General features: G+C 43.6%; 1 protein-coding gene across 4 annotated transcripts; it reads right to left on the reverse strand.

Annotated features, from left to right (window-relative positions):
- Positions 1-6,915: 6,915 nt before the first annotated feature.
- LOC112252621 (AMP deaminase 3) lies at positions 6,916-27,396 on the reverse strand. Of its 4 annotated transcripts, none has more exons than XM_024424040.2 (15): positions 27,190-27,396; positions 20,321-20,543; positions 19,903-20,095; positions 19,540-19,705; positions 19,095-19,314; positions 18,876-19,005; positions 18,531-18,725; positions 18,074-18,205; positions 17,820-17,983; positions 15,588-15,714; positions 13,599-13,762; positions 11,346-11,466; positions 8,756-8,929; positions 8,393-8,503; positions 6,916-8,115 (listed from the first exon to the last, which is right to left on the reverse strand). In XM_024424040.2, the coding sequence occupies exons 2-15, from the start codon at positions 20,539-20,541 to the stop codon at positions 7,939-7,941; spliced, it is 2,295 nt and encodes a 764-aa protein (XP_024279808.1). In that variant the 5' UTR covers positions 20,542-20,543; positions 27,190-27,396; the 3' UTR covers positions 6,916-7,938. The 4 variants fall into 4 exon arrangements, with proteins under 4 accessions (XP_024279808.1, XP_024279809.1, XP_024279806.1 ...); XM_024424041.1 differs by having other exon boundaries at positions 20,321-20,546; XM_024424038.2 differs by lacking the exon at positions 27,190-27,396 and adding an exon at positions 25,707-26,322 and having other exon boundaries at positions 20,321-20,546.
- Between the last annotated feature and the right edge of the window lie 450 nt (positions 27,397-27,846).

Genomic DNA, 27,846 nt, shown 5'->3' on the forward strand with positions numbered 1-27,846 from the left:
AGCCCACTTGGAGTTTGCCAAATGACACCTGAAAGACTCCAGACCATGAAAAACAAGATTGAACTCTTCGGCCTGAATGCCAATCGTCATGTCTGGAGGAAAGCTGGCACCATCCTTATTGTGGTGGCAGCATCATGCTGTGGGGATGTTTTTCAGGGACTGGGAAACTAGACCGGATCGAGGGAAAGATGAATGGAGGAAAATGTAAAGATCCATATGAAAACCTGCTCAGGACCTCAGACTGGAGAGAAGGTTCACCTTCCAACAGGACAATGACCCTAAACGCACAGCAAGACAATGCCGGAGTCCCAATGTCCTTAAGTGGCCCAGCCAGAGCCCGGACTTGAACCCGATTGGACATCTCTGGCGAGAGCTGGAAATAGTTGTGCAGCAATGCTCCCCATCCAACCTGAAAGAGCTTGAGAGAATCTGCAGAGAAGAATGGGAGAATCTCCCCAAATACAGGTGTGCCTAGCTTGTAGCTTCATACCCAATAATACTCAGGGATGTAATTGCTGCCAAAGGTGCTTCAACAAAGTACTGAGTAAAGGATCTGACAACTTATTAAATGTGACATTTCATTATTTTTAGGAATTAGCAAAAATGTCAACCGTTTTTGCTTTGTCGTTTATGGGTTATGATTTGGGAAGGCACACGGGACAATTTAATCAGTTTTAGAATAAAGCTGTAACTTAACAAAATGTGAAATCTCTGTACTTTCTGAAGGCACTGTATATACAGTACCAGTCAAGTTTGGACACCTACTCATTCAAGGGTTTTCCTTTGTTTGTTTTTACTATTTTTTTTTACATTCAACTATGACAATACATGGATTCATGTAGTAACCAAAAAAGAAATCAAAATAGATTTTAGATTCTTCAAAGTAGCCACCCTTTGCCTTGACAGCTTTGCACACTCTTGGTGTTCTCTCAACCAGCTTCACCTGGAATGCTTTTCAAACAGTCTTGAAGGAGTTCCCACATATGCTGAGCACTTGTTGGCTGCTTTTCCTTCACTCTGTGGTGCAACTCATCCCGAACCATCTCAGTTGGGTGGAGGCCAGCTCATCTGATGCAGCATTCCATCACTCACCTTCTTGGTCAAATAGCCCTTACACAACCTGGTGGTGTGTTGGGTCATTGTCCTGTTGAAAAACAAATGATAGTCCCACTAAGCATAAACCAGATGGGATGGTTTATCGCTGCAGAATGCTGTGGTAGCCATGCAGATTAAGTGTTCCTTGAATTCAAAATCAATCCGTGTCACCAGCAAAGCACCATCACACCACCTCCATGCTTTACGGTGGGAATCACGTGTGGAGATCGTCTGTTTACAGATTTCCACTGGTCTCATGTCCATTGCTCGTGTTTCTTGTTCCAAGCAAGTCTCTTCTTCATATTGGTGTCCTTGAGCAGTGGTTTCTTTGCAGCAATTCGAACATGAAGGCCTGACTCACGCAGTTTCCTCTGAACAGTTGATGTTACTGTTACTCTGTGAAGCATTTATTTGGGCTGCAATTTCTGAGGCGCAATTAACGCTAATGAACTTATCCTCTGCAGCAGAGGTAACTCTGTGTCTTCATTCCCTGTGGCGGTCCTCATGAGAGAGGGTTTCATCACAGTGAGTGATGGTTTTTGCGACTGCACTTGAAGAAACGGTCCAAGTTCTTTACATTTTCCAAATTGACTGATCTTCATGGCTTAAAGTAATGATGGACTGTCATTTTCTCTTTGCTTATTTGAGCTGTTCTTGCCATAACATGGACTTGGTCTTTTACCAAATAGGGCGATCTTCTGTATACCACCCCTACCTTGTCACAACACAACCGCTTTGGCTCAAACACATTAATAAGGAAAGAAATTCCACAAATGAACTTGCATTCCAGGTGACTACCTCATGAAGCTGGTTGAGAGAATGCCAAGAGTGTGAAAAACCCTGGAATGAGTAGGTGTGTCAACTTCTGACTGGGGGGTGTGTGTGTGTGTGTGTGTGTGTGTGTGTGTGTGTGTACACAATTTCTCCACAATATATAAACCAAGCACATTGTTTCAGTTTCATTATACCTACTCTTATAATTGCACTTTGAATAGTAGTAGATGTTTTTATAGGCACCTCGAACTGCTGTGGAAATGTCCATTAATCACAACTTCTGTACTTGTTTTTTTATTTTTTTTTTAAAATCCTATAACACACTCAATGGTTTGCTATTTGATGAAATGTGAAAATTTAAGTACAATAATCTCATGGATGCTTCAGCCACGATAATCTTTATATTTTCTCCTCAATGTTGGTTAGATGAGGTGATGTCTCCCCAAAAATGTAGCTTTTAGTTTAGTTTAAATATGAATCAGTAAAACAAAAATGTAATCGTTTATCAAAATAATTTCTATATCATGAGTACTTAAGCAAGGCCAGTGCATTGGCTGTTTTAAATATTTGACTTTTTATTACGTGTGAGGCTGAGTGAATGTTAAAATAGTACTACATAATATATTTGGAATGTGTTATTCCCATTAGGGAACTGAAGATTTGAGCTGTATGTACTTTAGTCATGACTGGCTGGTACTATACTGAACAAAAATGTAAACACAACATGTGAAGCGTTGGTCCCATGTTTAAATAAAAGATCCCAGAAATTGTCCATATGCACAAAAAACTTCATTCTCTTATTCTGTGCACACATTTGTTTACATACCTTTTTTAGTAAGCATTTCTCCTTTGCCAAGAAAATTCATCCACCTGACAGGTGAGATATATCAAGAAGCTGATTAAACCATGATCCGTACACAGGTGCACCTTGTGCTGGGGACAAAAAGCTACTCTAAAACGTGCAGTTTCTCAAGTGTTGAGGGTGTATGCAATTTGCATGCTGACTGCAGGAATGTCTGCCAGAGAATTGAATGTTCAATTCTCTACCATAAACTGCCTCAGTCCTTTTTGATAATATGGCAGTACAACCACAGATCACCTGTAACCACACCCAGGACCTCCACATCCGGCTACTTCACCTGCAGGATTGTCTGAGACCAGCCACCTGGACAGCTGATGAAACTGTGGGTTTGCGAAAGTGCCGGTATAAGCTATGGACAACGAACACTATTGCATTTTATCATGGCAATTTAAATTCACAGATACCGAGATGAGATCTCAAAGCCCATTGTCTGCCGCCATCACCCAATGTTTCAGCATGATTATGCACAGCCCCATGTCGCAAGGATATGTGCAAAATTCCTGGAAGCTGAAAATGTCCCAGTTCCTCCATGGCCTGCATAATCACCAGACATGTCACCAACGTACCGCGACCTCGCCTTTCCTTCAGGACTGCCTCGCGAAAGAAATGTCATGCTGCACAGAGACGCAAACTATTGAACTTCATTGAGTTCGCCCCATTAATTTGCACTATATAGATCAACGTTTTTTCTGGGATCGAATCAACATAAACGACTTTTCAATGCAACCAACCAAAACAAATCTAACTTTGCAAGTTTGCGTCTTTGATTTTGTTGTAGGCAGAGCCAGAGCGCAACGGAGTAGAATTCTATTGGCGTGGGTAGCCCACTTGCGCTCTTTCAATCACTCGCGAGGTAATACGCATGTCAGATCAGAGCGCAGATTTGTAGCTATTCTTTGCTAGTTATCGAGTTATTATCCCAGTTATAGATACGTGTATAGGTCAGCAATGGGGAGTTGCTGCTTCATACAAGAACACAAAACGTGTAGGCTACATTTCAAGCTGTCTTTGAAAAGCCGGTCAGGCAAAAAGCGCATGTCTTAATTAAAGGAGCAGTGTTGGATTTTGAGACCGGCTTGAATATGCAAATACGGCAATAGGCAGAGGGGTAGCCTACATTGTCAAATTTCTATATGGTGATAATACATTTTTTATTTTGTAAAGCCACTTCTTGCATTGTCCAATGAATGCAATTTACAGTCAGCTATTTGGCCCGTGGTGTTACAGACCAAGTAAGAAACGTCATGTAAAAACGTTTTTAAATGTCTCATGCAATATAGGCCTGCACTGAACACAACATATAGGCTAGATCCTATAAATTAAAAGCTTATTCCGTGTGAAAATGTTATGGGATTCGTTCCATTGGTTTTGTTGGTAGGCCTACATTATGCTCAACCACAATGGCCTATTGGCTACTGTCTAAAACTGTAAGGGTACAGCCTTAGTGTTCACTGTAAACAAATGCCAGAAGTTGCACAAAATTCTCACTATGTTCAAGTCTCCGCTCACAAGAGCTAAAATGTGCTCAGTGCCCCCAAAAGTTAGAACATTTTGTAACCCCCTGAGCATGTTTGAGATGCTCTGGATTGATGTGTACAACAGCGTATTCCAGTTCCCGCCAATATGCAGCCATTGAAAGGGAGTGGAACAACATTCCACAAGCAACAGCCTGATCAAGTTTGTGAAGGAGATGTGTTGCTCTGCATGAGTCAAATGGTGGTCACACCTGATACTGACTGGTTTTCTGATCCAACGGATGCATATCTGTATTCCCAGTCATGTGAAACCCATAGATGAGGGCCCAATTAATGTATTGACTTGGACTGATTTCCCTATATGAATTGTAACAGTGTACTTGAACAACATTTTAATTAATGTTTTAAAATTAGTCCACAGAAAATATGTAAATCAAATCTGACAATTATTTAGTGTTTAATGTTGAACAAGTGCACTTTTGAATATTTTTGTAGTTTACTGTGATTATTAGTGCATTTGAGTAAAGGGTTGTTCCATATGATTTTGATCACTTTCTGACTGCACCCCTTTTGATTTGAACAACACCTTCCATACATGTTCACCCACGGAAGAAGTCAGAAAGTGACCTTTTTGGACCTGAATGCCAAAATATTAAGGAGATAAAGGTGCTCAAAGTTGACCCATTTTGCATACCCCACCCTACCATGAGACATCTGTCTTCATCACTGAAAAAGATAAACGGTTGAGTTTGATATAATTTGAAAGTTTACACACACACATGGTTGTCAAACAGTTTTTTTTAATATATAAAACATATGTTTTAATGTTGGCTTTTTTAAAGCTTTTATGTCCATTCTCTATAAAGGCATAAACTCTGTTTCATGTTCATATACAGTTCCTGTCAAAAGTTTGGACACCTACTCATTCCAGGGTTTTTCTTTATTTTTACTATTTTCTACATTGTAGGAACAGTAGTGAAGGCATCACAACTATGAAATTACATATTCTCTTAACCAGCTTAATCTGGAATGCTTTTCTAGCAGTCTTGAAGGAGTTCTAATGTATGCTGAGTACTTGTTGGCTGCTTTTCCTTTTTATTACATTTTTTTATTGTCCCCAGCACTTGAGTAATGAGCATGCAGTTTAATCAGCTTCTTGATATGCCACACCTGTCAGGTGGATGGGTTATCTTGACGAAGGAGAAATGGCATATTGCATCATTATGCAGCATATTTGGACTTGCCTTGTTGTGCTTACTTGAACAGGAAGGTGGCGCGGTGGTCCTTCGCGGGCAATTTTTGTCAAAGTCTGGCATTCTCTGGATTTATGGTGCTATCAAGACAACTGAGAATTCTGGGGGGAGGTTGAATCATGATGACATCAGTGATCTTCACAAGCCACAAGTAGCTCTAGAAAGAGGCCTGAGTTCCCGACCTACAATTCCCGAGATGGATGAGCATTCAAAACATATTTTCCCAGTCGGAGCTAGCCCCCCGAGTTGTCAGAATTCCCAGTTCAGAGTTAAGTTGTTTTGAGCGTGGGTCAAATCATCCTTCTTTGACAGCATGGCCAATGTTGAATGTTTTTCATTTAAAGCTTGGAAAAGAGACCCTTAAACCCAGACTTGGGACCACACAGCCACTCCACTGTATAGCAGGCTAGTGATTGCTTTGCAATGCTTGCAGTTAGCCACTGATTCCTTCCATTCACTGAATTCACTGAATTTGTGATTTCCAACTTGTTGTGTAATGTTTTTATCTCCAATGACCATTGAGTACCGATACGTTTTATCTATAATTTCTCTTCATATGACAAGGATTAAAAAGGATTTGCCAGTAGATTGTCGACTTAATTCATGATGTTGACTGCTAGCTAAGATTTTGAAAGTATGATGTTGACATGATCAGTCCAATCAAAGCTACTGTAGATATGTGATTTGATGTAATTTTATCTGTGGCCAATGACCTTGAGACTTCTTTGATGGGCACTTCTAATGTAACTATATGGCAGCACCCAAGGGGCTTGAATTTTCTAGCTCTCCCCACTGAGCCAATCACAGCGCAACGCTCTGTATTTTCTGCTGGCTTTCCCCACCACCACAGAAAGCATTTGGCTAGGCTGAAACACCTGCATTTTGGAGCTGCTTTACTCAAGAAAACAAAAAAGAGACCATGTTTGTATTCCTTATATTAAGCAAGCCAGACTGCACCATTTTTTTATATTTTTTATGTACGTATTGCCAGGGGCACACTCCAACACACTCAGACTTAATTCACATTAAGCATTTGTGTTTAGTGAGTCCGCCAGATCAGAGGCAGTAGGGATGACCAGGGATGTTCTCTTAAGTGTGTGAATTGGACCAAAATGTAACTTTTGGAGGTCAGGGAAAATGTATGGAGTGAAAAGTACATTATTTTCTTTAGGAATGTAGTGGAGTAAAAATAGTCAAAAATATCTATAGTAAAGTATGGATACCCCCCCCAAAAAGGACTTAAGTAGTACTTTACAGTATTTCTACTTAAGTACTTTACACCACTTAAATAAACCAATACCATTGGCTAATAAAGAATTTCACATTTTGCACATATATGTATTTTGTCTTCTATTATATTAAAAGAGTGTTGACAACTTCTTGTGATTGCCAGTCTCATATTTGACCAACTGTGTTTCAGGTGCATGTGTAACAGTTTGATTCTGTTTGTGTGAAATATTGTAAGTAACTCTTTATTGTCATATAAAAACATACATTCCCTCTCGCATCATGTACAATACAGTTGAGTGACATTTTATGCTGCATTGAGAGAAGGGTGAAAGTCTTCCAAATTTGTAATATTCAGCACATACTAGTTAACCTTTTTGAAGTGATTTTTGTGGACCATCTCTACAGCAGTGATATAATGAGCACCTCAGAGGAGCATTCAAAATGGTGGTAGGGGCTCCGTAGCAAATCTCTCTTCACAAACTTGTATAATAAAAAAACACCACCACCCTCAGACACAGTTACAACAGGGATACAGACCTCGAAAACAATGCATCAAAATGTATGGCTATCCTTTAGATGCGAGTCCTTTTTACCTGACATAATAATATCCCTCCTACCACTATGTACTGTATTTCAAATAGGAAGGCCACAATGACACAACGACCGGTGTGCTCTCGGATTTGGCTTTTAATCTGGCGTTGAGAGCTCCTGTGTTGGCACAGTTGGTAGTATTTCTTGAACAGGACACGAGAACTATGGTAGTGCATAAGCAGTGTCCCTCTGGATCCTATGTTCAACTACAAACAGGGTTTTCGTGGTAGGGATGAAGTTCTACTTTATCAAACACCATATGGGAAAAAGGCATGCAGACCAAAGAAAACAAGAATCAATAGGGTAATGTTGATTTGCCTAGTGCGGTGCTGTTGGCTTTGCTTGATTTGGTGCGGCTTACACGGTACAGTCTCATTCATTTAGCTCGGTGTCTTATTCTCTCAGTATTACCGTAGCGCGGTAGCAGTACAGGATTTGGCTGTGGTCTAGAGCTGAAGTGAAGAGAGACCAGAGGTCACTCTAACCCTTTTCAACACTACTGTCACGACCCAAACCATACTGTGCTGCCACAGATACTTTTAACATTGACCTTTCCAACACTGTCCCAGCAGCTACTGTGTGGTAAATGTGTAACCAGGCAAGCGCAGTACAGCTCCGCCTGGCTCGGTAGTGTGAAAAGGCTCTCTCTGTGCTGTGGTCACTCGACCTGTGTGCCGCCGGCCTCGGTCTTCACAGCCTCCACCAGGAAGCTGAGCTCATTGCACAGGGTCTCGTGGCGGTAGGCCATGCGGATCTGAGCCACATTGGTCCGTCTAATGTCATTCCCGTCGGGCCCGTCCTGCAGGTAGTTGGCCCCCAGGAAGTGCTTCTTTTCCTGGCAGGAGAAAAGGGGGATACAGGATACGTGTCACTAAATGCGTGTCACTTCGGTGACAACACTGGGACACACTCAGGAGTTCCATGAGGAGGTGGTCGGGGATGGCTACTGAAATCACTTGTGAGTGTGACGCCCCGGTGAGTTCTCCGAAGCTGTCGGCATGAGCTTATAGAGGGTGAAAGCATCTGTCACTGTCAGCAGGCACTACTCGTGTTTGCCGCAACGCTACAAATTTACCCAGCAGTTCTATTTACCAGGTATTGATTTACTGTACCTGATGAGACAGACCACTCTGCAGCACACTGTTCCTGGCGATTTCACATGTGTCACAGGTGCTTAGCTTCCACAGCTGGGCCGCGATGGCATATTCCTCCATCAAGGCCTCCTGCAGCATGGACAAACAGACAGGGGGCTTCTTTGCTAACACGCTACTATATTTCACGCACAGAAGACTAACCGTCAAACATTGATTTTTACAATTGTTACTCTCTGGTAGGTGTGCAGCTGGGTTGTGTAGATATAATTATTACGACGATGAGGTTCGTCTTGCCTTCTGGTAGGCTAGTTGTCATTTCTGCCACATTGCTTACACCAATCCAATCATTTCATATCTACAGAAGTGCCCAGTGGCTCTGACCTTGGTGTAGTGGAACTGCATGGGGTCGTCGGTGGACAGGGACACACACAGGCCCTTCTGGAGGAACTCCTTGAGAGGGTTCTTGGAGTACTCCAGGAACAGGCTGTTGTTGCTTAGAGGAGACATGGCGATGGGGACCTGGGCCAGGTAGTACAGGTACTGCAGTACAGGACTCTGAGAAGGGAGAGATGGAAAGATGTCAACACTCTCTTTGTCTTGGCTTTGAGCCATGGGTAGGGGGAAGGGTGGGGTTGTTTGGGCGGGTGTGACAGCTAGGAGGGGACTCAGGTGGGATCTGGGGAAAGGATGGTTGGGATGGGAGGGCCAGCTGTATGGGGACCTGGGATCATGGGAGGAGGGAGACAAAGAGGTTCTTATGGTCTTCCACAACTTTCTACATTTTTCACAGATTGCCATGTTTACATTGTACCATTTGCAACCTTAGAAAATGTACCAAACTGTGCCATTGTATATTCTACTGCTGTTTCTCATGATTGGTATACAAAAAATTGTAACACCAAGTTCCAGGGAAGCTTTCCCAATCTTCATTCTTTGATTGTGCAATTCTAGTTCTTTATTGTCTGATCCACCCTTAACATAACAGTGTGATAAAGACCTCCATAGATGTAACATGTCCAAGTTCAATCCGATTATTTCACGAGTTAGATAATCAATTGTGTCGTGCTCAATGTAGTCTATTCAAAGTTAGCAAAAACACTAAGATCTGTTTACAAAGGCAGACAGGTGGTTTTTACTGTATTCGTTTCCACTTAGCTAAAATAAGCTGCTGATTTGTCATGTATGTCAACACGGTGGTTGTGAAGTGAACATGGTGGAGCTGTGTTGGCAAATGAAGAGTGTCCTTTTGACACAAAGAAGCTGATGAAATGTGGAATGATTCAGTTCTCAGTAAGTGGGTGCTCTTGACTTTTTTGGTTAAAAAAAAAGAAAAAAGGTTTCTGTGGAAAGCAACCAAGGAGAGGAAATTTAGCAGTTTTGGAGATTTCAAATACACTATATATACACAAAAGTATGTGGACACCCCTTCATTTGTGGATTCGGCTATTTCAGCCACACCCGTTGCTGACAGGTGTATAAAATCGAGCACACAGCCATGCGATCTCCATAGACAAACAATGTCAGTAGAATGGCCTTACTGAAGAGCTCCGTGACATTCAACTTGGCACCGTCATAGGATGCCACCTTTCCAACAAGTCATTTGTTCAAATTTCTGCCCTGCTAGAGCTGCCCCGGTCAACTGTAAGTGCTGTTATTTTGAAGTGGAAACGTCTAGGAGCAACAACGGCTCAGACACAAAGTGGTATGCCACACAAGCTCTCAGAATCAGACAGCTGAAGTGTGTACTTGTAAAATCATCTGTCTTCAGTTGCAACACTCACTACCGAGTTCCAAACTGCCTCTGGAAGCAACGTCAGCACAATAACTGTATGCCGGGTGGCCTCCCGGGTGGCGCAGTGGTTAAGGGCGCTGTACTGTGTATCGGAGGATGCATGACTTTCAACCTTCGTCTCTCCCGAGCCCGTACAGGAGTTGTAGCGATGAGACAAGATAGTAGCTACTAAAAACAATTGGATACCACGAAATAGGGGAGAAAAAAGGGGTCAAATGTAAAAAAATTATAATAATTCAAACTGTATGCCGGGAGCTTCATGAAATGGGTTTCCATGGCCGAGCAGCCGAACACAAGCCCAAGATTACCATGCACAATGCCAAGCGTCGGCTGGAGTGGTGTAAAGCTCGCCGCCATTGGATTCCGGAGCAATGGAAATTAGTTCTCTGGAGTGATGAATCACGCTTTACCATCTGACAGTCCCACAGTCTAATCTGGGTTTGGTGGATGCCAGGAGAACGCCACCTACCCCAATGCATAGTGCCAACTGTAAAGTTTGGTGGAGGAGGAATAATGGTCTGGAGCTGTTTTTCATGGTTCGGGCCCCTTAGTTCCAGTGAAAGGAAATCTTAACGATACAGCATACAGTGACATTTAGACGATTCTTTGCTTCCAACTTTGTGGCAACAGTTTGAGGAAGGCTCTTTCCTGTTTCAGCATGACAATGACCCCGTGCACAAAGTGAAGTCCATACAGAAATGGTTTGTCAAGATCGGCGTGGAAGAATTTGACTGGCCTGCACAGAGCCTTGACCTCAACCCCATCGGACACATCTGGGGTGAATTTTGGAACGCCGACTGCGAGCCAGGCCTAATCACCCAACATCAGTGCTCGACCTCACTAATGCTCTTGTGGACGAATGTCCCTGCAGCAAAGTTCCAACATCTAGTGGAAAGCCTTCCCAGAATAGTGGAGGGTGTTATCGCAGCAAAGGGGGTCCAACTCCATATTAATGCCCATGATTTTGGAATGAGATATTCGACGAGCAGGTGTCCACATACTTTTGGTCATGTAGATTAGACAGAAGGGAAAAGCTTCCATTCCCACTGAAAGGTGATTTATGAGCTGTGTGGCTCAGCACAGCTTTAAAAGATTATAATTACTGTTACATGTAATCCTTTACTACCCAACCTTGGGCATGTCATAGGTAATGATTAGGGGTCAGTTGAGGTTTCGGACCTTTTTCAGGTTGAGACCATGGGAGATGTTGTCGGCCGTGAGGAAGGCAGAGACCAGGTGGGTGATAGAGCCGGCCTCGCCACAGTGGGGCCGGAACTGGAAGGTGTTGAGGCCTCGTTCCCTGAGGGAAAACAAAGAATGACGCATTACATAAAGAAGAAGGAGACACATTTCTGTAACAGTTGGACAAATAAAGTACAGTGGCAAGAAAAAGTATGTGAACCCTTTGGAATTACCTGTATTTCTGCACAAATTGGTCAAAACATTTGATTTGATCTTCATCTAAGTCACAACAATAGACAAACACAGTCTGCTTAAACGATTAACACAAACAATTATACATTTTCTTGTCTTTATTGAACACACTATGTAAACATTCACAATGGAGGGTGGAAAAAGTATGATCCCTTGCGGTTTCAGACCTGCACATTCCTCTTTCCAAAACTGTTTCAGTGCAGCAATATTCTTGGGATGTCTGGTGTGAACCGCTCTCTTGAGGTCATACCACAGCATCTCAATCGGGTTGAGGTCAGGACTCAGACTGGGCCACTCCAGAAGGCGTATTTTCTTCTGTTGAAGCCGTTCTGTTGTTGATTTACCACTGTGTTTTGGGTCGCTGTCCTGTTGCATCTCCCAACTTCTGTTGAGCTTCAATTGGCGGACAGATAGCCTTACATTCTCCTGCAAAAATGTCTTGATTAACTAGGGGATTAATATTTCCATCAATAATTGCAAGCTGTCCAGGCCCTGAGGCAGAAAAGCAGACCCGAACCATGATGCTCCCTTCACCATACGTTATAGTTGGGATGAGGTTTTGATGTTGATGTACTGCGCCTTTTTTTTCCACACATAGTGTTGTGTGTTCCTTCCAAACAACTTAACTTTGGTTTCATTTGTCTACAGAATATTTTGCCAGTAGCGCTATGGAACATCCAGGTGCTCTTTTGCGAACTTCAGACGTGCAGCAATGTTGGTTTTTTTGGACAGAAGTGTCCTTTTGTGGTGTCCTCCCGTGACCACAATTCTTGTTTAGTGTTTTACGTATCATAGACTCGTCAACAGAGATGTTAGCATGTTCCTGAGATTTCTGCAAGTCCTTAGCTGACACTAGGATTCTTCTTAACTGTCACGCCCTGATCTGTTTCACCTGTCCTTGTGCTTGTCTCCACCCCCCTTCAGATGTCACCGTTCTTCCCAATTATCCCCTGTGTATTTATATCTGTGTTCTCTGACTGTTTGTTGCCAGTTCGTCTTGTTATTTCAAGCTATCCAGCGTTTTTCCTGCCAGCGCCTATGTTTCCCAGCCTCTCTTTCCTCGTCCTCCTGGTTTTTTGACCTTTGCATGTCCTGACCCTGTACCCACCCACCTGACCTCTCTGCCTGACCCTGAGCCGGGCTGCCGTCCTGTACCGTTGCTCCACCTCTGGATTACTGAACTCTGCCTGTCCCTGCATTTGCCTTACCGTGGATCTTCGACCCCTACCTGCCTTGACCTGCCTTTGCTACAATAGACATTGTTACTTTGACAGTCTGCATCTGGGTCTTACCTTGATTCCTGATATTAATCTCATTAAGCATTCTGTGCTGTGTTCTTGCAGTCATCTTTGCAGGACGGCCACTCCTAGGGAGAGTAGCAACAGTGCTGAACTTTGTCCATTTATTGACCATTTGTCTTATCGTGGACTGATGAACATCAAGGCTTTTAGAGATACTTTTGTAACCCTTTCCAGCTTTATGCAAGTCAACAATTCCTCATCTTAGGTCTTCTGAGATCTCTTTTGTTCGAGGCATGGTTCACATCAGGCAATGCTTCTTGTGAATAGCAAACTCAAATTTTTAACCAACATCTCCAATCTCGTCTCATTGATTGGACTCCAGGTTAGCTGATTCCTGACTCCAATTGGCTTTTGGAGAAATCCTTAGCCTGGGGGTTCACATACTTTTTCCAACCTATACTGTGAATGTTTAAATTATCTATTCAATATAGACAAGAAAAATAAAATAATTTGTGTATTATTACTTTAAGCACACTGTGTTTGTCTATTGTTGTGTATTAGATGAAGATCAGATGAAATTGTATGACCACTTTATGCAGAAATCCAGGTAATTCCAAAAGGTTAACATACTTTTTCTTGCCACTGTATGTATTGTACATTGCGAGTCTACCTTTAATCATAGCAGTAGGCTACACATAGGAATAACATTAGTACAGTACACGTTTTCCTGACACCCTGGTCATGAGCAGTGACTTACTTCCTCAGGTTGTTGAGGACCATGATGTTGGCGTACATGTGGAAGAGGTAATAACTGTAGGGGGGGTTTTCGCCTGAGGTCCACTCCTCAGGTTTGGGGCTCTTGTAGGAGAACATGTGGTCACTGTGCTTGGACTCATCATCCACGCTGTCGAACCCGGTCACCTACAGGACAGGGGGTGACCTGAGCAGGTGCCATAGCTGATGCACTGTAACCAATTTGGCACTAAATTGCTGCTATTACATGATGCTTGACACAGGACTGTGCTACACGTTGGTGGTGGTAGACGTCGTGAATTACTCTCATACAATGTAAAATGCTTTGAGACCCAGGGGGAAGTACTACTGTATGAATGCAATCTAATAGCAACATTTTATTATTAGGTGTGTGTGTGTGTGTGTGTGTGTGTGTGTGTGTGTGTGTGTGTGTGTGTGTGTGTGTGTGTGTGTGTGTGTGTGTGTGTGTGTGTGTGTATATATAAATATGTAAATATATGTATATACAGTTGAAGTCAGAAGTTTACATACACTTAGGTTGGAGTACCTTTAAACAGCTTGGAAAATTCCAGAAAAGGATGTCATGGCTTGAGAAGCTTCTGATAGTCTAATTGACATCATTTGAGTCAATTGGAGGTGTACCTGTGGATGTATATCAAGGCCTACCTTACAACTCAGTGCCTCTTTGCTTGACATCATGGGAAAATCAAAAGAAATCAGCCAAGACCTCAGAAAAAAAATTGTAGGCCTCTACAAGTCTGGTTCATCCTTGGGAGCAATTTCCAAATGCCTGAAGGTACCACGTTCGTCTGTACATACAATAGTACGCAAGTATAAACACCATGGGACCACTCAGCCGTCATACCGCTCAGGAAGGAGATGTGTTCTATCTCTGAGAGATGAACGTACTTTGGTGTGAAAAGTACAAATCAATCCCAGAACAACAGCAAATGACCTTGTGAAGATGCTGGAGGAAACAGGCACAAAAGTATCTTTTGCCACAGTAAAGTGAGTCCTACATCGACATAACCTGAAATGCCACTCTGCAAGAAAGAAGCCACTGCTCCAAAACCACCATATAAAAGCCAGACTATGGTTTGCAACTGCACATGGGGACAAAGATCGCACGTTTTGTGAGAAATGACCTTTTGGCCTTAATGACCATCGTTATGTTTGGAGGAAGAAGCGGGAGGCTTGCAAGCCGAATAACACCATCCCAACCGTGAAGCACGGGGGTGGCAGCATTATGTTGTGGGGGTGCTTTGCTGCAGGATGAATTGGTACACTTCACAAAATAGATGGCATCATGAGTAGGAAAAATTATGTGGATATACTGAAGCAACATCTCCCGACATCAGTCAGGAAGCTAAAGCTTGGTCGCAAATGGGTCTTTCAAATGGCCAATGACCCCAAGCATACTTCCAAAGTTTTGGCAATGGCTTAAGGACAGGAAAGTCAAGGTATTGGAGTGGCCATCACAAAGCCCTGACCTCAATCCTATAGAAAATGTGTGGGCAGAACTGAAAAAGCATTTGTGAGCAAGGAGGCCTACAAACCTGACTAAGTTACACCAGTTCTGTCAGGAGGAACTTATTGTGGGAAGCTTGTGGAAGGCTACCCAAAATGTTTGACCCAGGTAAAAAAAATTAAAGGCAATGCTACCAAATACTAATTGAGTGTATGTACACTACTGACCCACTGGGAATGTGATGAAAGAAATAAAAGCTTAAATAAATCATTCTCTACTATTATTCTGACATTTCACATTCTTAAAATAAAGTGGTGATCCTAACTGACCTAAGACAGGGAATTTTTACTAGGATTAAATGCCAGGAATTGTGAAAACCTGAGTTTAAATGTATTTGGCTAAGGTGTATGTAAACTTCCGACTTCAACTGTGTGTGTGTGTGTGTGTGTGGTTATTTCACAATTTCTGACTTGGAAATCAGTCTGATAAAGTTGAGCAACTCCACTGTGTTTTGTAAATACTCACGTATTTCAAGAAAACGTGTATCTCCTTGTTCTTTTGTGGATTGACTGTAGCCTCGAACAGTGGGAGGAAAATATTCTCCAGCAGCTTGGCGAAGTTCTGTATTATATTCTTCGACCTGAAAATGTCACTGCAAGACAAAATGTTACATTTGTGAAACACATCTTTTAGATAGACCGATGTAATTTATTTGATCACTGTAAGACTGATTGATGGTGGATTCAGTTCAATTATTTGTTGATAAATAATAATGCTGACAACAGCCTTTCTTTGTTAAAGTAGCAGCACCATTCCTACTATGCTTTGTGTGACTTATACACTCATAGAAAAAAATGGTTCAAATGGTTTTTCGGCTGTCCCCATAAGAGCACCCTTTTTGGTTCCAGGTAGAACCCTTTTGGGTTCGACGTAGAACCCTCTGTGGAAAGGGTTTTACAAGGAACCCAAAAAGGTTCTACCTGGAACCAAAAATGGTTCTTCAAAGGGTTCTCCTATGGGGACAGCCAAAGAACCCCTGTAGGCTCTGAGAATCAATTGCTTCTAAGTTAAATAACAACCAGTAAAAGGGACCACAATCTTGGTTGACAATGTAACGTCCTAAACTCAGCGAAAAAATAAATATCCCTTTTTCAGGACCCTGTCTTTCAAAGATAATTAGTAAAAACCCAAATAACTTCACATAACTTAATTGTAAAGTGTTTAAACACTGTTTCCCATGCTTGTTCAATGAACCATCGACAATTAATGAACATGCATCTGTGGAACGGTCGTTAAGACACTAACAGCTTACAGACAGTAGACAATTCAGGTCACCATTATGAAACCTTAGGACACTAACGAGGCCTTTCTACCGACTCTGAAAAACACCAAAAGAAAAACGCCAAGGGTCCCTGCTCATTTGTGTGAACGTGCCTTAGGCATGCTGCAAGGAGGCATGAGGACTGCAGATGTGGCCAGGGCAATAAATTGCAATGTCCGTACTGTGAGACGCCTAAGACAGCGCTACAGGGAGACAGGAAGGACAGCTGATCATCCTCGCAGTGGCAGACCATGTGTAACAACACCTGCACAGGATCGGTACATCCGAACATCACACCTGCGGGACAGGTACAGGACGGCAACAACAACTGCCCGAGTTACACCAGGAAAGCACAATCCCTCCATCAGTGCTCAGACTGTCCGCAATAGGCTGAGAAAGGCTGGACTGAGGGCTTGTAGGCTTGTTGTAAGGCAGGTCCTCACCAGACATCACCGGCAACGACGTTGCCTATGGGCACAAACCCACCGTCGCTCGCCCAGACAGGACTGGCAAAAAGTGCTCTTCACTGACGAGTACCAGTTTTGTTTCATCAGGGGTGATGGTCAGATACGCGTTTATCGTTGAAGGAATGAGCATTACACCGAGGCCTGTACTCTGGAGCGGGATCGATTTGGAAGTGGAGGGTTCGTCATGGTCTGGGGCGGTGTGCCACAGCATCATCGGATTGAGCTTGTTGTCATTGCAGGCAATGATGTGGTTCTCTTCCTGCAGGCTCATCCTGACATGACTCTCCAGCATGAACACTGACATTCCTGTCTTGCAGGAAATCACGCACAGCCATACTACTCGTTCTGTGCCTGATCTTCTGCAAGACAGGAATGTCAGTGTTCTGCCAAGGCCAGCGAAGAGCCCGGATCTCAATCCCATTGAGCACATCTGGGACCTGTTGGATCAGAGGGTGAGGGCTAGGGCCATTCCCCCCCAGAAATGTCTGGGAACTTGCAGGTGCCTTGGTGGAAGAGTGGGGTAACATTTCACAGCAAGAACTGGCAAATCTGGTGCAGTCCATGTTGAGGGGATGCACTGCAGTACTTAATGCAACTGGTGGCCACACCAGATACTGACTGTTACTTTTGATTTTGACCCCCCCTTTGTGCAGGGACACATTATTCCATTTCTGTTAGTCTGTGACTTTTTCAGTTTATGTCTCAGTTGTTGAATCTTATGTTCATACACATATCTACACATGTTAAGTTTGCTGAAAATTACGCAGTTGACAGTGAGAGGACGTTTCTTTTTTTCTTTTATTTTTTTCTTTTACTTTTTTCTTTTTTTCATCTTCATTGCCATGGAACCCTTACAACTAGTGCAGTTTTACAAAGACCATTGTGGTTGAAGCATTGTAGTACCACTAACCTGGAGATCAGCATTGAGAGCAATATTCCCTGATCTTCCCTTCTCCCTGTGGCACTTACTAGATCCTGGGCACTTGGATGATCCAGCGCATGTTGGGGGAGTGAACCTTGTGCTGGATGAACCATGAGGCCAGGCTCTCCCACTCATCAGGGGAGCGGCCGTAGATGGACATACGGGGCTCTGCGTGCTGGTACTTACTCTCCTCCAGCTCATGAGCCACTTCCTGTTATAGAGGAAGAGGAAAGCAATTGCAGTATGTTAGAGATTCCCATGATAGTGGAATTGTGATCTTGATCTTAAGTTGACGCTATACCTTGATGATGCGTGCAAAGTATTCCCCTTTGATGTAGTTGTCTGTTTTCAGGTAAATCTCTCGGAGTTCGCTGGCTCCGACAGGGTTGTACTTGGAGTTGAACTTGTCAAAGCGGTGGAATGTTTGCCTTCCCTAAGAGAGTACACGTTTATCATGCATGACATGTTTTTTTGTCAACAATAGCAGTTTAGCACCACTATCATTGTGATCCTCAAACACACTATTGGCAAGTTACATGGAGCCTACAGCAGAACTGCAATTGTTTAAAGACATACTTCTGAGTATTCATATATGCATTATAATGGTGTTATGAACTGCTTATGAGCAGTTTAATCATCATGCAGAATAGGTTATTAAATGTGTTAAAAATCTTGATGTAAACTGTAATAACCTAAATACTATCCAACAATATTATTTCAAGCATTGGAGTGTTTAAGAGTTTCTGGAACATTCTTACAGCGTGTACGTCCAGGGAGTCCACAGTGAGGTCATAGGGGTCCATGGCCAGGGTGTCAAACACCTGTTTCAAGGTGATCATCTGCCCCCCCTTCTCCAGCACCACGCGGTCTGCCTCGGTCTTGTAGGTGGTCTGGATGAACTTCAGCAGGTGCTTCTGGTTCATGCAAGCGGCTGCGTGGATGTGAGTGTCTACCTGTATTTGCGAGGAGGCATAAGCCGACATATTTTGTCAGCTTGTTCTAAAGCTCAGCTTGAGTCAGTGAGATGTCATTTATGACCATGTAATCATGGGACTTTCAACCCTTGTATTTGCATTCCATCTTAAACTATATGCGTCACCAACCTTCCTGACGTTATAGAAGTCTCTGTGAGGCACACCTTTCAGCTCCTTCAGCTCAGCCATTTCATTCAGCATCTCGTGCAGATAGAACTTGGAGGCCACGAAGTTCAGTCGTCTGTAGCAGTAGGTTTTCCTGGAATGACAATGAGATGATATGAGAAACACCGTAATAGAGGGGGTTATTGGGAATTGGGCAACAGTGTGAGGTGGTGGGGTGCTCACGTGGGCCCGTCTACGATCATGGCGAGGACATGACTCAGGTCAATGGCGAATGTCTCCAAGTCGGGGTAGGGCAGGCTGTGGGGCTGCTGCTGCTTCAGGGCCTCTGCATCGTCGTACACGTACACTATGCCGTCCTTCATCTGTAGAGAGTAGTTCAGGTCGTCAGGGATGCCCTCCGTAGTGTACGGGTCCTCCCCCTCACGAGGGCAGGGGCACATATCTGCAGAGGACAGGATCAAATAAGTGACCAGAGGGAAGAGAGGAGAGAGATGATAGGTGAAAGGAAATGACAGAAGAAGAGGCTGAGAACGAGTGTCTCGAAGTGGAGTTACTTTTCTAAAGCTTGAGCTCAGAAATAATCAAGGAAAAACTGTTTCTAAGACTCTTAGCCCCAAAGCTGGTACTGTATGTGGTTGATGCTGGATGTGTACATGTGATTCTCTACCTGGCAAGATCTCATCCTCCACGTTCCACTTCTGGTTCTCAGCACTGCGAAGGAACTGGGCGGTGGTCCTGGGGAAGCGATGGTAGGCCAGCCTGGAGTACTTCTCCCTGATGAACAGGGCCTTCATCAGTGTCTTGGCTGCCTGCTCATAGTCCTCCACTGTTATCTGGGAAGAATGCGTGTTGACAGGCCATTAAAGGCAATACACTGTCATTAGAAATGGCAACTCCTAGAAGTATTGTTTCCAAGCTAGCTCTTGCCTTGGTGTCATTTTTTGGGGGGTTATTGCATGAAGGATATGACATGATTTGTGATGTGATTCAATGAGATTATATAAATATATTATGTTATGATGACGCTTACCCCTGCACAATAATCTCCGCTGATGGTGACCCTCTGGAACTCTGGGGAGTTCTCTGGGATACTGGGGCAGACAGGTGTGCCAGGGAAGAGCAGAGGAGTGACTACAGACATAGCCCACTCTGGATTGATGTTGAGGGAACTGGGGAACTGCTGAGATACCAACTGGGAACGCTTCATCTTAAAACTCTTCTTCCTGGAGAGATCAACATCATACAAGGTGATAAGTGGACATTCCGGACCCTAGTCTCCATTTTAAATCAATGTCGTTCAAGTCACTTTGGGAAAATAATCCTCACTGAAAGTGTCTACATTTGAAGTTCAGTTCATTTCAGTGACTTGACATGAACCGAAATACTTTGAAATTGACTCCCTAAGTCCCTGACCTATTAGACCCATTAGTTTATATGTGCCCTCTGACCTCTTGGTGCTTTCCTCAGAGTACTGCTCCGCAATCTCCTTGAGCATCTCCATCTCCCGGTCCTGGTGCAGGCCGATGGGACAGTCCTCAGGCACGGTGTACATGGACAGGGCATCCTTGGTGTCCTCCTCCTTCAGCACCGAGGCGTACACCTTCTCTGCCAGCAGACGCACCGACTCATCCACCTCGCTCAGCGAGATCTTGGGGAACTGACGCGGCATCTCTACTGAAACAGAGGAACACGGGTTTAAAACACATGGTGTAATTGTCCTTAGGATTTGAGTTATAAAATTATTTATACAGTACCAGTCAAAAGTTTGGACACACCTACTCATTCCAGAGTTGTTTCTTTATTTGTTTTACTATTTTCTACATTGTAGAATAATAGTGAAGACATCAAAACTATGAAATAACACTTATGGAATCATGTAGTATCCAAAAAAGTGTTAAACAGATTCTTCAAAGTAGCCACCCTTTGCCTTGATGACAGCTTTGCACACTCTTTGGTATTATCTCAACCAGATTCATGAGGTAGTCACCTGGAACGCATTTCAATGAACAGGTGTGCCTTGTTAATTGGTGGAATTGATTTCCTTCTTAATGCATTTGAGTCAATCAGTTGTATTGTGACAAGGTAGGGGTGGTATACAAAAGATAAGCTTATTTGGTAAAAGACCAAGTCCATATTATGGGAAGAACAGCTCAAATATGCAAAGAGAAACAACAGTCCATCACTACTTTAAGACGTGACGGTCAGGCAATCCTGAAAATGTCAAGAACTTTGAAAGTATCTTCAACTGCAGTCGCAAAAACCAACAAGCGCTATGATGATGAGGACTGCCACGGGAAAAGAAGACCCAGAGTTATAAGTTCATTAGAGTTAACTGCACCTCAGAAATTGCAGCCCAAATAAATGCTTCACAGAGTTCAAGTAACAGACACATCTCAACATCAACTGTTCAGAGGGGACTGTGTGAATCAGGCCTTAGTGGTCGATTTGCTGCAAAGAAACCACTACTAAAGGACACCAATAAGAAGAGACTTGCTTGGGCCAAGAAATGGACATTATGTCCTTTGGTCTGATGAGTCCAAATTTGAGATGTTTTGTTCCAAGCGCTATGTTTTTGTGAGACGCAGAGTATGTGAACGGATGATCTCCACATGTGTGGTTCCTACCTTGAAGGATGGAGGTGTGATGATGTGGGGGGGGCTTTGCTGGTGACACTGTCTGTGATTTATTTAGAATTCAAGGCACACTGAACCAGCATGGCTACCACAGCATTCTGCAGTGACACTCCATCCCATCTGGTTTGCGCTTAGTGGGACTACCGTTTGTTTTTCAACAGGACAATGACCCTACACACCTTCAGGCTGTGTAGGGGCTATTTGACCAATGAGAGTGATGGAGTGCTGCATCAGATGACCTGGCCTCCACCTCAACCCAATTGAGATGGTTTGGGATGAGTTGGACCGAAGAGTGAAGGAAAAGCAGCCAACAACAGCTCAGCATATGTGGGAACTCCTTCAACACTGTTGGAAATGCATTCCAGGTGAAGCTGGCTGAGAGAACGCCAAGAGTGTGCAAAGCTGTCATCAAGGCAAAGGGTGGCTATTTTGAAGAATATAACATCTATTTTGATTTGATTAACACTTTTTTGCTGACAACATGATTCCGTTTGTGTTCTTTCATAGTTTTGATGTTTTCACTATTATTCTACAAAAGTAAAAAATAAAGAAAAACCCTTGAATGAGTAGGTGTTCAAACTTTTGACTGGTTCTGTAAATGACTTATAAATGAAAACTGTTGGTATGATTATTACATTATCTCTGACGAAATACTACTGCTGTTAGGGAAAATAAAACCTCTTGGCAGAGGCAGTAAATATAAGCACAACATGCTGAATCTGAGAGCTCGGTGTAATGGGAACACGTGTTTGCAACACCTCGGCTTAAATCACTGCAGTACACATGTCCTTGAGTGTCCTTGTCCTCTATGTGCCTTCATTTGCTGTCGGAGTCGTAATCATGTTACAGTAAACAAAACTGTTCACCAAAAAGGGCACGTTACAGAGACGGCATCACTGTTGACCTCCTGGATCAGAGCTCAGTCTCTGAGCATGAAAAGGAAAACTGTTCACCCACCCATCCTCTCTGTCTCCAATTGTCGGTCTCAGTGACTCTGTGCATTTTGTTGGTAAAGCATTTTCGACTGTGATGCAGACAAAATGGCCTTGATAATGTGTTGAGTATACATATCAATCAAATATCCGTTCATGGGATAGTATGAGCTCATGGCTGATCATGTCAATATTGTTACTGCACAGGATGCAAAAAAAAATAATGATGAGTTTTTAAAATGAGTGACCATATTAGGCGACTGCCCCCCCCCCAAAAAAAAAAACAAAAGTTTAAATGATGATGATAAATGACTCCTTTCTTGTTCTACAGAATTGCCCATAGGCTTGGTTCAGGGTAGATCTGGTTACTGTGGTGTTTGTTTCTGCCTGGCAGTTTCACAAAACCATTGTTATGCAACAAACATGGTTTCGTTCACGTCTTTCAGTTCCATTGTCTGTTCCCGCGTTGTAGCACAAAACCAACTCTATTCACATGAAATGAGACAGAATATTCCCAGTCAGATCAAAGCGGACAGAGATAAGGAGGGGTTAACAATCTTGAGGTCCATTTCTACTGTAAACGGCTAAGACAACCCAGAGTGTTTGTTGTTTTAGTATTCAGTTATTTGCAGACTATATTACTCTTGGTTCCCAGGACCTTTCTGCAATGTTTATTTGTGTAGCCCTCAAGCCTTGCAATTACCAGGCTTCCATTTGCAACCAACTGATTCTGCTGATTCACGTAGCTCCGCCATTTTGGAGTGACACAGACCTTTGGTTGCGATCCAACTATCCAGTCTATGATGTTTGCTGTGTTCTTATTTTATTGACCATGTCTCCACGTGTGACTATTAATACTAGTGCCACTATTAGGGTAGCATCTGTGACTGAGTGGGTCAGTTGGCCAGTTCACCAGTCAGATGTCACGGATACAGTGTAGAGCAACAAGCCACTCTATCAAATGAGTGCTTCGCTGTTGACTCTCTTTCACCAAATGTTGACATGGAACTCAAGCCATCTAAGATCTTTCAACAACTCCAGTGCCCTAAAAATAGGCCTACAATGCTTTGGAACATTTCCCCACTGGTTGGTACATTTCCAGCCTGTTCCTCGTCCAGCGTCTCTAGGAAGGCCGCATTTCCGACGAGTCTTCCCAACACATGCGTACTGTTCCAGCAGCTGGGCAGTCTCATCAACAGCTGGGCAGTCTCATCAACAGCTGGGCAGTCTCATCAACAGCTGGGCAGTCTCATCAACAGCTGGGCAGTCTCATCAAATGAAATGTTATTTACCTCATGCACTGAATACAACGTGTGTAGACTTTACAGTGAAATACTTGTTTATGAACCTTTCCCAACGATGCTGAGTACAAGTACCAGATCAATGTGCAGAGATTCTTGAGGTAGATACGGTGCATTTGGAAACTATTCAGACCCCTTGACTTATTCCACATTTTGTTACATTACAGCCTTATTATACAATGCATTCAATTGTTTTCCCCCTCATCATTCTACACACAATACACCATAATGACAAAGCAAAAACAGGTTTCTAGAAATGTTTGCACATTTATTACAAATAAAAAAAACAGAAAACTCACATTTACATAAGTATTCAGACCCTTTACTCAGTACTTTGTTGAAGCACCTTTGGCAGTGATTACAGTCTCGAGTCTTCTTGGGTATGACTCTACAAGCTTGGCACACCTGTATTTGGGGAGTTTCTCCCATTCTTCTCTGCAGATCCTCTCAAGCTCTGTCAGGTAGGATGGGGAGCATCGCTGCATAGCTATTTTCAGGTCTCTCCGGAGATGTTTGATCTGGATTAAGTCCGGGCTCTGGCTGGGCCACTCATGGACATTCAGAGACTTGTCCCGAAGCCACTCCTGCGTTATCTTGGCTGTGTGCTTAGGGTCATTGTCCGGTTGGAAGGTGAACCTTCGCCCCATTCTGAGGTCTTGAGCACTCTGGAGCAGGTTTTCGTAAAGGATCTCTCTGTACTTTGCTCCGTTCATCTTTCCCTCGTTCCTGACTAGTCTCCAAGTCCCTGCCGCTGAAACAAATCCCCACAGCATGATGCTGCCACCACCGTGCTTCACAGTAGGGATGGTGCTAGGTTTCCTCGACGTGACTTTTGGCATTCAGGCCAAAGAGTTCAAACTTGGTTTCATCAGATCAGAGATTCTTGTTTCCTTTAGGTGCCTTTTGGCAAACTCCAAGCTGTCTGTCTTGTGTCTTTTACTAAGTAGTAGCTTCCGTCTGGCCACTCTACCATAAAGGCCTGATTGGTGGGGTGCTACAGAGATGTGTTCTCCCATCTCCACAGAGGAACCCTGGAGCTCTGTCAGAGTGACCATCTGGTTCTTGGTCACCTCCCTGACCAAGGCCCTTCTTCCCTGATTGCTCAGCTTGGCTGAGTTTGGCTGGGCGGTCGAGTTTTGGTGGTTCCAAAATTCTTCCATTTAGGAATGATGGAGGCCACTGTGTTCTTGTAGAAACATCTCAAGGATGATCAATGGAAACAGGATGCACCTGAGCTCAATTTCGAATCTCATAGCAAAGGATCTGAATGCTTGTCTAAATAAGCTATTTCCGTTTTTTGTTTGTTTATACATTTACAAAAAATTCTATAAACCTGTTTTTGCATTGTCATTATGGGGTATTGTGTGTAGATTGATGAGGGGATTTAAAAAAATATCTATTTTAGAATAAGCTGTAACGTAACAAAATGTGAAAAGAAGTCAATAGGGTCTGAATGACCTGCACCACACTGCTAAATTTCTGACCTCCTCCTTAGAGTCAAACTCAGTGGCGTTGGTGATCATGGGAACCCCACCCAGCCCATACGCTGTCTATGGCAGCCTGACGCATATACATACAACACAGTCAACAACAGTGTATATGGGGACAATAAACTGAGTAATTTACTGAGGGATTTAGTTGTTGACTTTGTGTCCGTGTGGAAGGTCAGTGCCTCTATACACCATCACACACAATCCAAACACATGACATCATCAAACTGGCGACTCATCCTAACCTATTGTCATTTCCTCTGAAAATGCCTCTTTTTCAGCATTTGTCTATTGTCAACTTGCTGTGCTTCCTCACAGTATTTTCTTACACACAGGAAGTGCTCTATCCAGTAGATCCTGACCCTCAGAGTGCCCCAAGCCATAGAAATTCAATGACCCCTGCCATTCACACCACGCCCATTGTTATCATCACAACACAACGGGATGATCAGTAGCTAGCTTTTTCTCTCACTCTTACCTTCTGCAGTGATCCGGGCCATGCCTGGCTCTCTGGCTCTGAGTGATGAGTCTGTATTCCCCAGTAGTGACTCTCTCTGTCTCTCTTGTGAATCTCTTTGTATCACTCTGTTGATCACTACTGTGATGCAGGAGGGGCTCCCTGTGGTGACTCTCTCAGTCTCTCTTGTGAATCTCTTTGTATCACTCTGTTGATCACTACTGTGACGCAGGAGGGGCTCCCTGTGGTGACTCTCTCAGTCTCTCTTGTGAATCTCTTTGTATCACTCTGTTGATCACTACTGTGACACAGGAGGGACTCCCTGTGGTGTCTCTTTCTGTCTCTGTTTTGACAGCCTCTCCTGTCTCTTCGGTGTGATACGGTTGCTTTATCTCTTTCTGTCTGTCTTTCTCAGGATTCGCTCAGTTGTTTATCAGCCCTGGTCTCTGTATGAGGCAGCAGCTGGTTGTTTCTGTGTCTTGAGTATCCTTTCCCTCTCTATTTTAGGAGGCTGGGAGCGTCATGGCGACCCGACCCGCTAATCCAAGTCGTTTATGTCACAACAGGGCTCTCAGCGAGGCAGTGACTCAGCACTCACTGACAGATAGGGTGACGGGGGAACCTAATGTCTTCCTGATCCCCCCTCCACCCACCATACACTGTAACAGTTGTAAGGAGAACAGGAGAGCAGAGTACTTCATTCTTGCTTGAATAGATCATTACTGGCAGGAGGCAACCCCTTTGCCTTTGATTTTCTAGTCATGTCTTTGAGGGAGGCAAGCAAGACGCTCTGCTAAACAGCATAGGTTCAAAAATATATATGCTTGTCTGCACCAGCTGGCTCTACTTAAAGCCAGTCCTGGAACTGAGCCATTGCAGCCTGCCAGGAGCATAGCAACCACACCCTGTACTGTGGCGAACAGACAACTGATCTTTACCAGGTTTCCATAATCCATAACAGGACCAAGAATACAAGTACCTGATAGAATAGGACGTGCTGTGCACACTAGAGCTTATGGTAATTTATGGAACACTCTGTCCCTGAATCATTGCGTCACACTGAATGAAACACAGTGAAGGACACAATGTTGTAGTAAAATGCACACATTCCCAATCCCATGCTTTGATTGACCTTGACATAGGATACCAGGCATGGAGTACTGAATCCGTTTTGCAGTGAGTGGCCTCCTTTACCCTTACTATACGCTGGGTGTCAACAGTCACATGTGCCCCTAAGCATTTACAGAAACAACAAACATAATGTAATCCAATAGTAGTATGCTGACACACCAGGGTGAGAAATGCCTGCAGCTACTTGTGCGGTGCAATGATCACAATCACTGGTCCAGTGACAGGGAATGGAAAGTGTCAGGAACAAGTCAGATTATGAACACAGTTCGAGGGCAGTAAAACAAATGTTGTTTATCTCCAATGAAAACGTGCAAACCCCCCTCAAAAAAAAAAAAAAAGTACGTAGAGATAGAGACACAGGCCTGCTACTTACCCCAAAGTGTAACAAAGCTGAGAAGGTGGTAGATATATTGTCTTGGTGCGTTGTTTATTTGTTCGGTGTTGTCTCCTGATGCTAGAGAATCAGACGAGTGGAGTGAGTGTGTGGTGCTCTCAGCAGACTACTTCCATTTATTTATCTATTGAAAGGCTGAGCTGCATCTCCCCGGCCGATCCTTTATTCGCATTGGAAACAATTGGAGGAAACCTGACTCCGCCTCGGAAAGCGTTGCTGCTGTTCCTGCCCATCCCACAGAAACTTGTGTGTGTGCCAGTCCTATCCTATCCTGTCCCAGTCCCAAAACCACCACTTCCTCATCTCTCACTCCCACTCAGAGTCACACACAACCACAGCCGCTCTCCAGATTATTGCTTGACTAATGATGGCATTGGAATTGTATTATATGAAGGACTGTGACATTTTGCAATATATTCAGTACACTGGTAATACGGCAATCCAGTTCTTTACTCGTACGAGAAGAAATCACACTTTTTGACAGTGACGCATAGAAACACACATAGGAACATGGGATTCGCCTGGATTTATTTAGGCTGAGCGTCGGAGTGAGCTCTGCGGTCTTGAGCTCACTTGACAAATCAGCTCCAGCGTGCCAGCGTTGTGCCAACGAGGCCTACATTTAGGAAGGAATAA

The sequence above is a fragment of the Oncorhynchus tshawytscha genome, linkage group LG06 (assembly GCF_018296145.1).
Source record: "Oncorhynchus tshawytscha isolate Ot180627B linkage group LG06, Otsh_v2.0, whole genome shotgun sequence".
Taxonomy (NCBI): domain Eukaryota; kingdom Metazoa; phylum Chordata; class Actinopteri; order Salmoniformes; family Salmonidae; genus Oncorhynchus; species Oncorhynchus tshawytscha.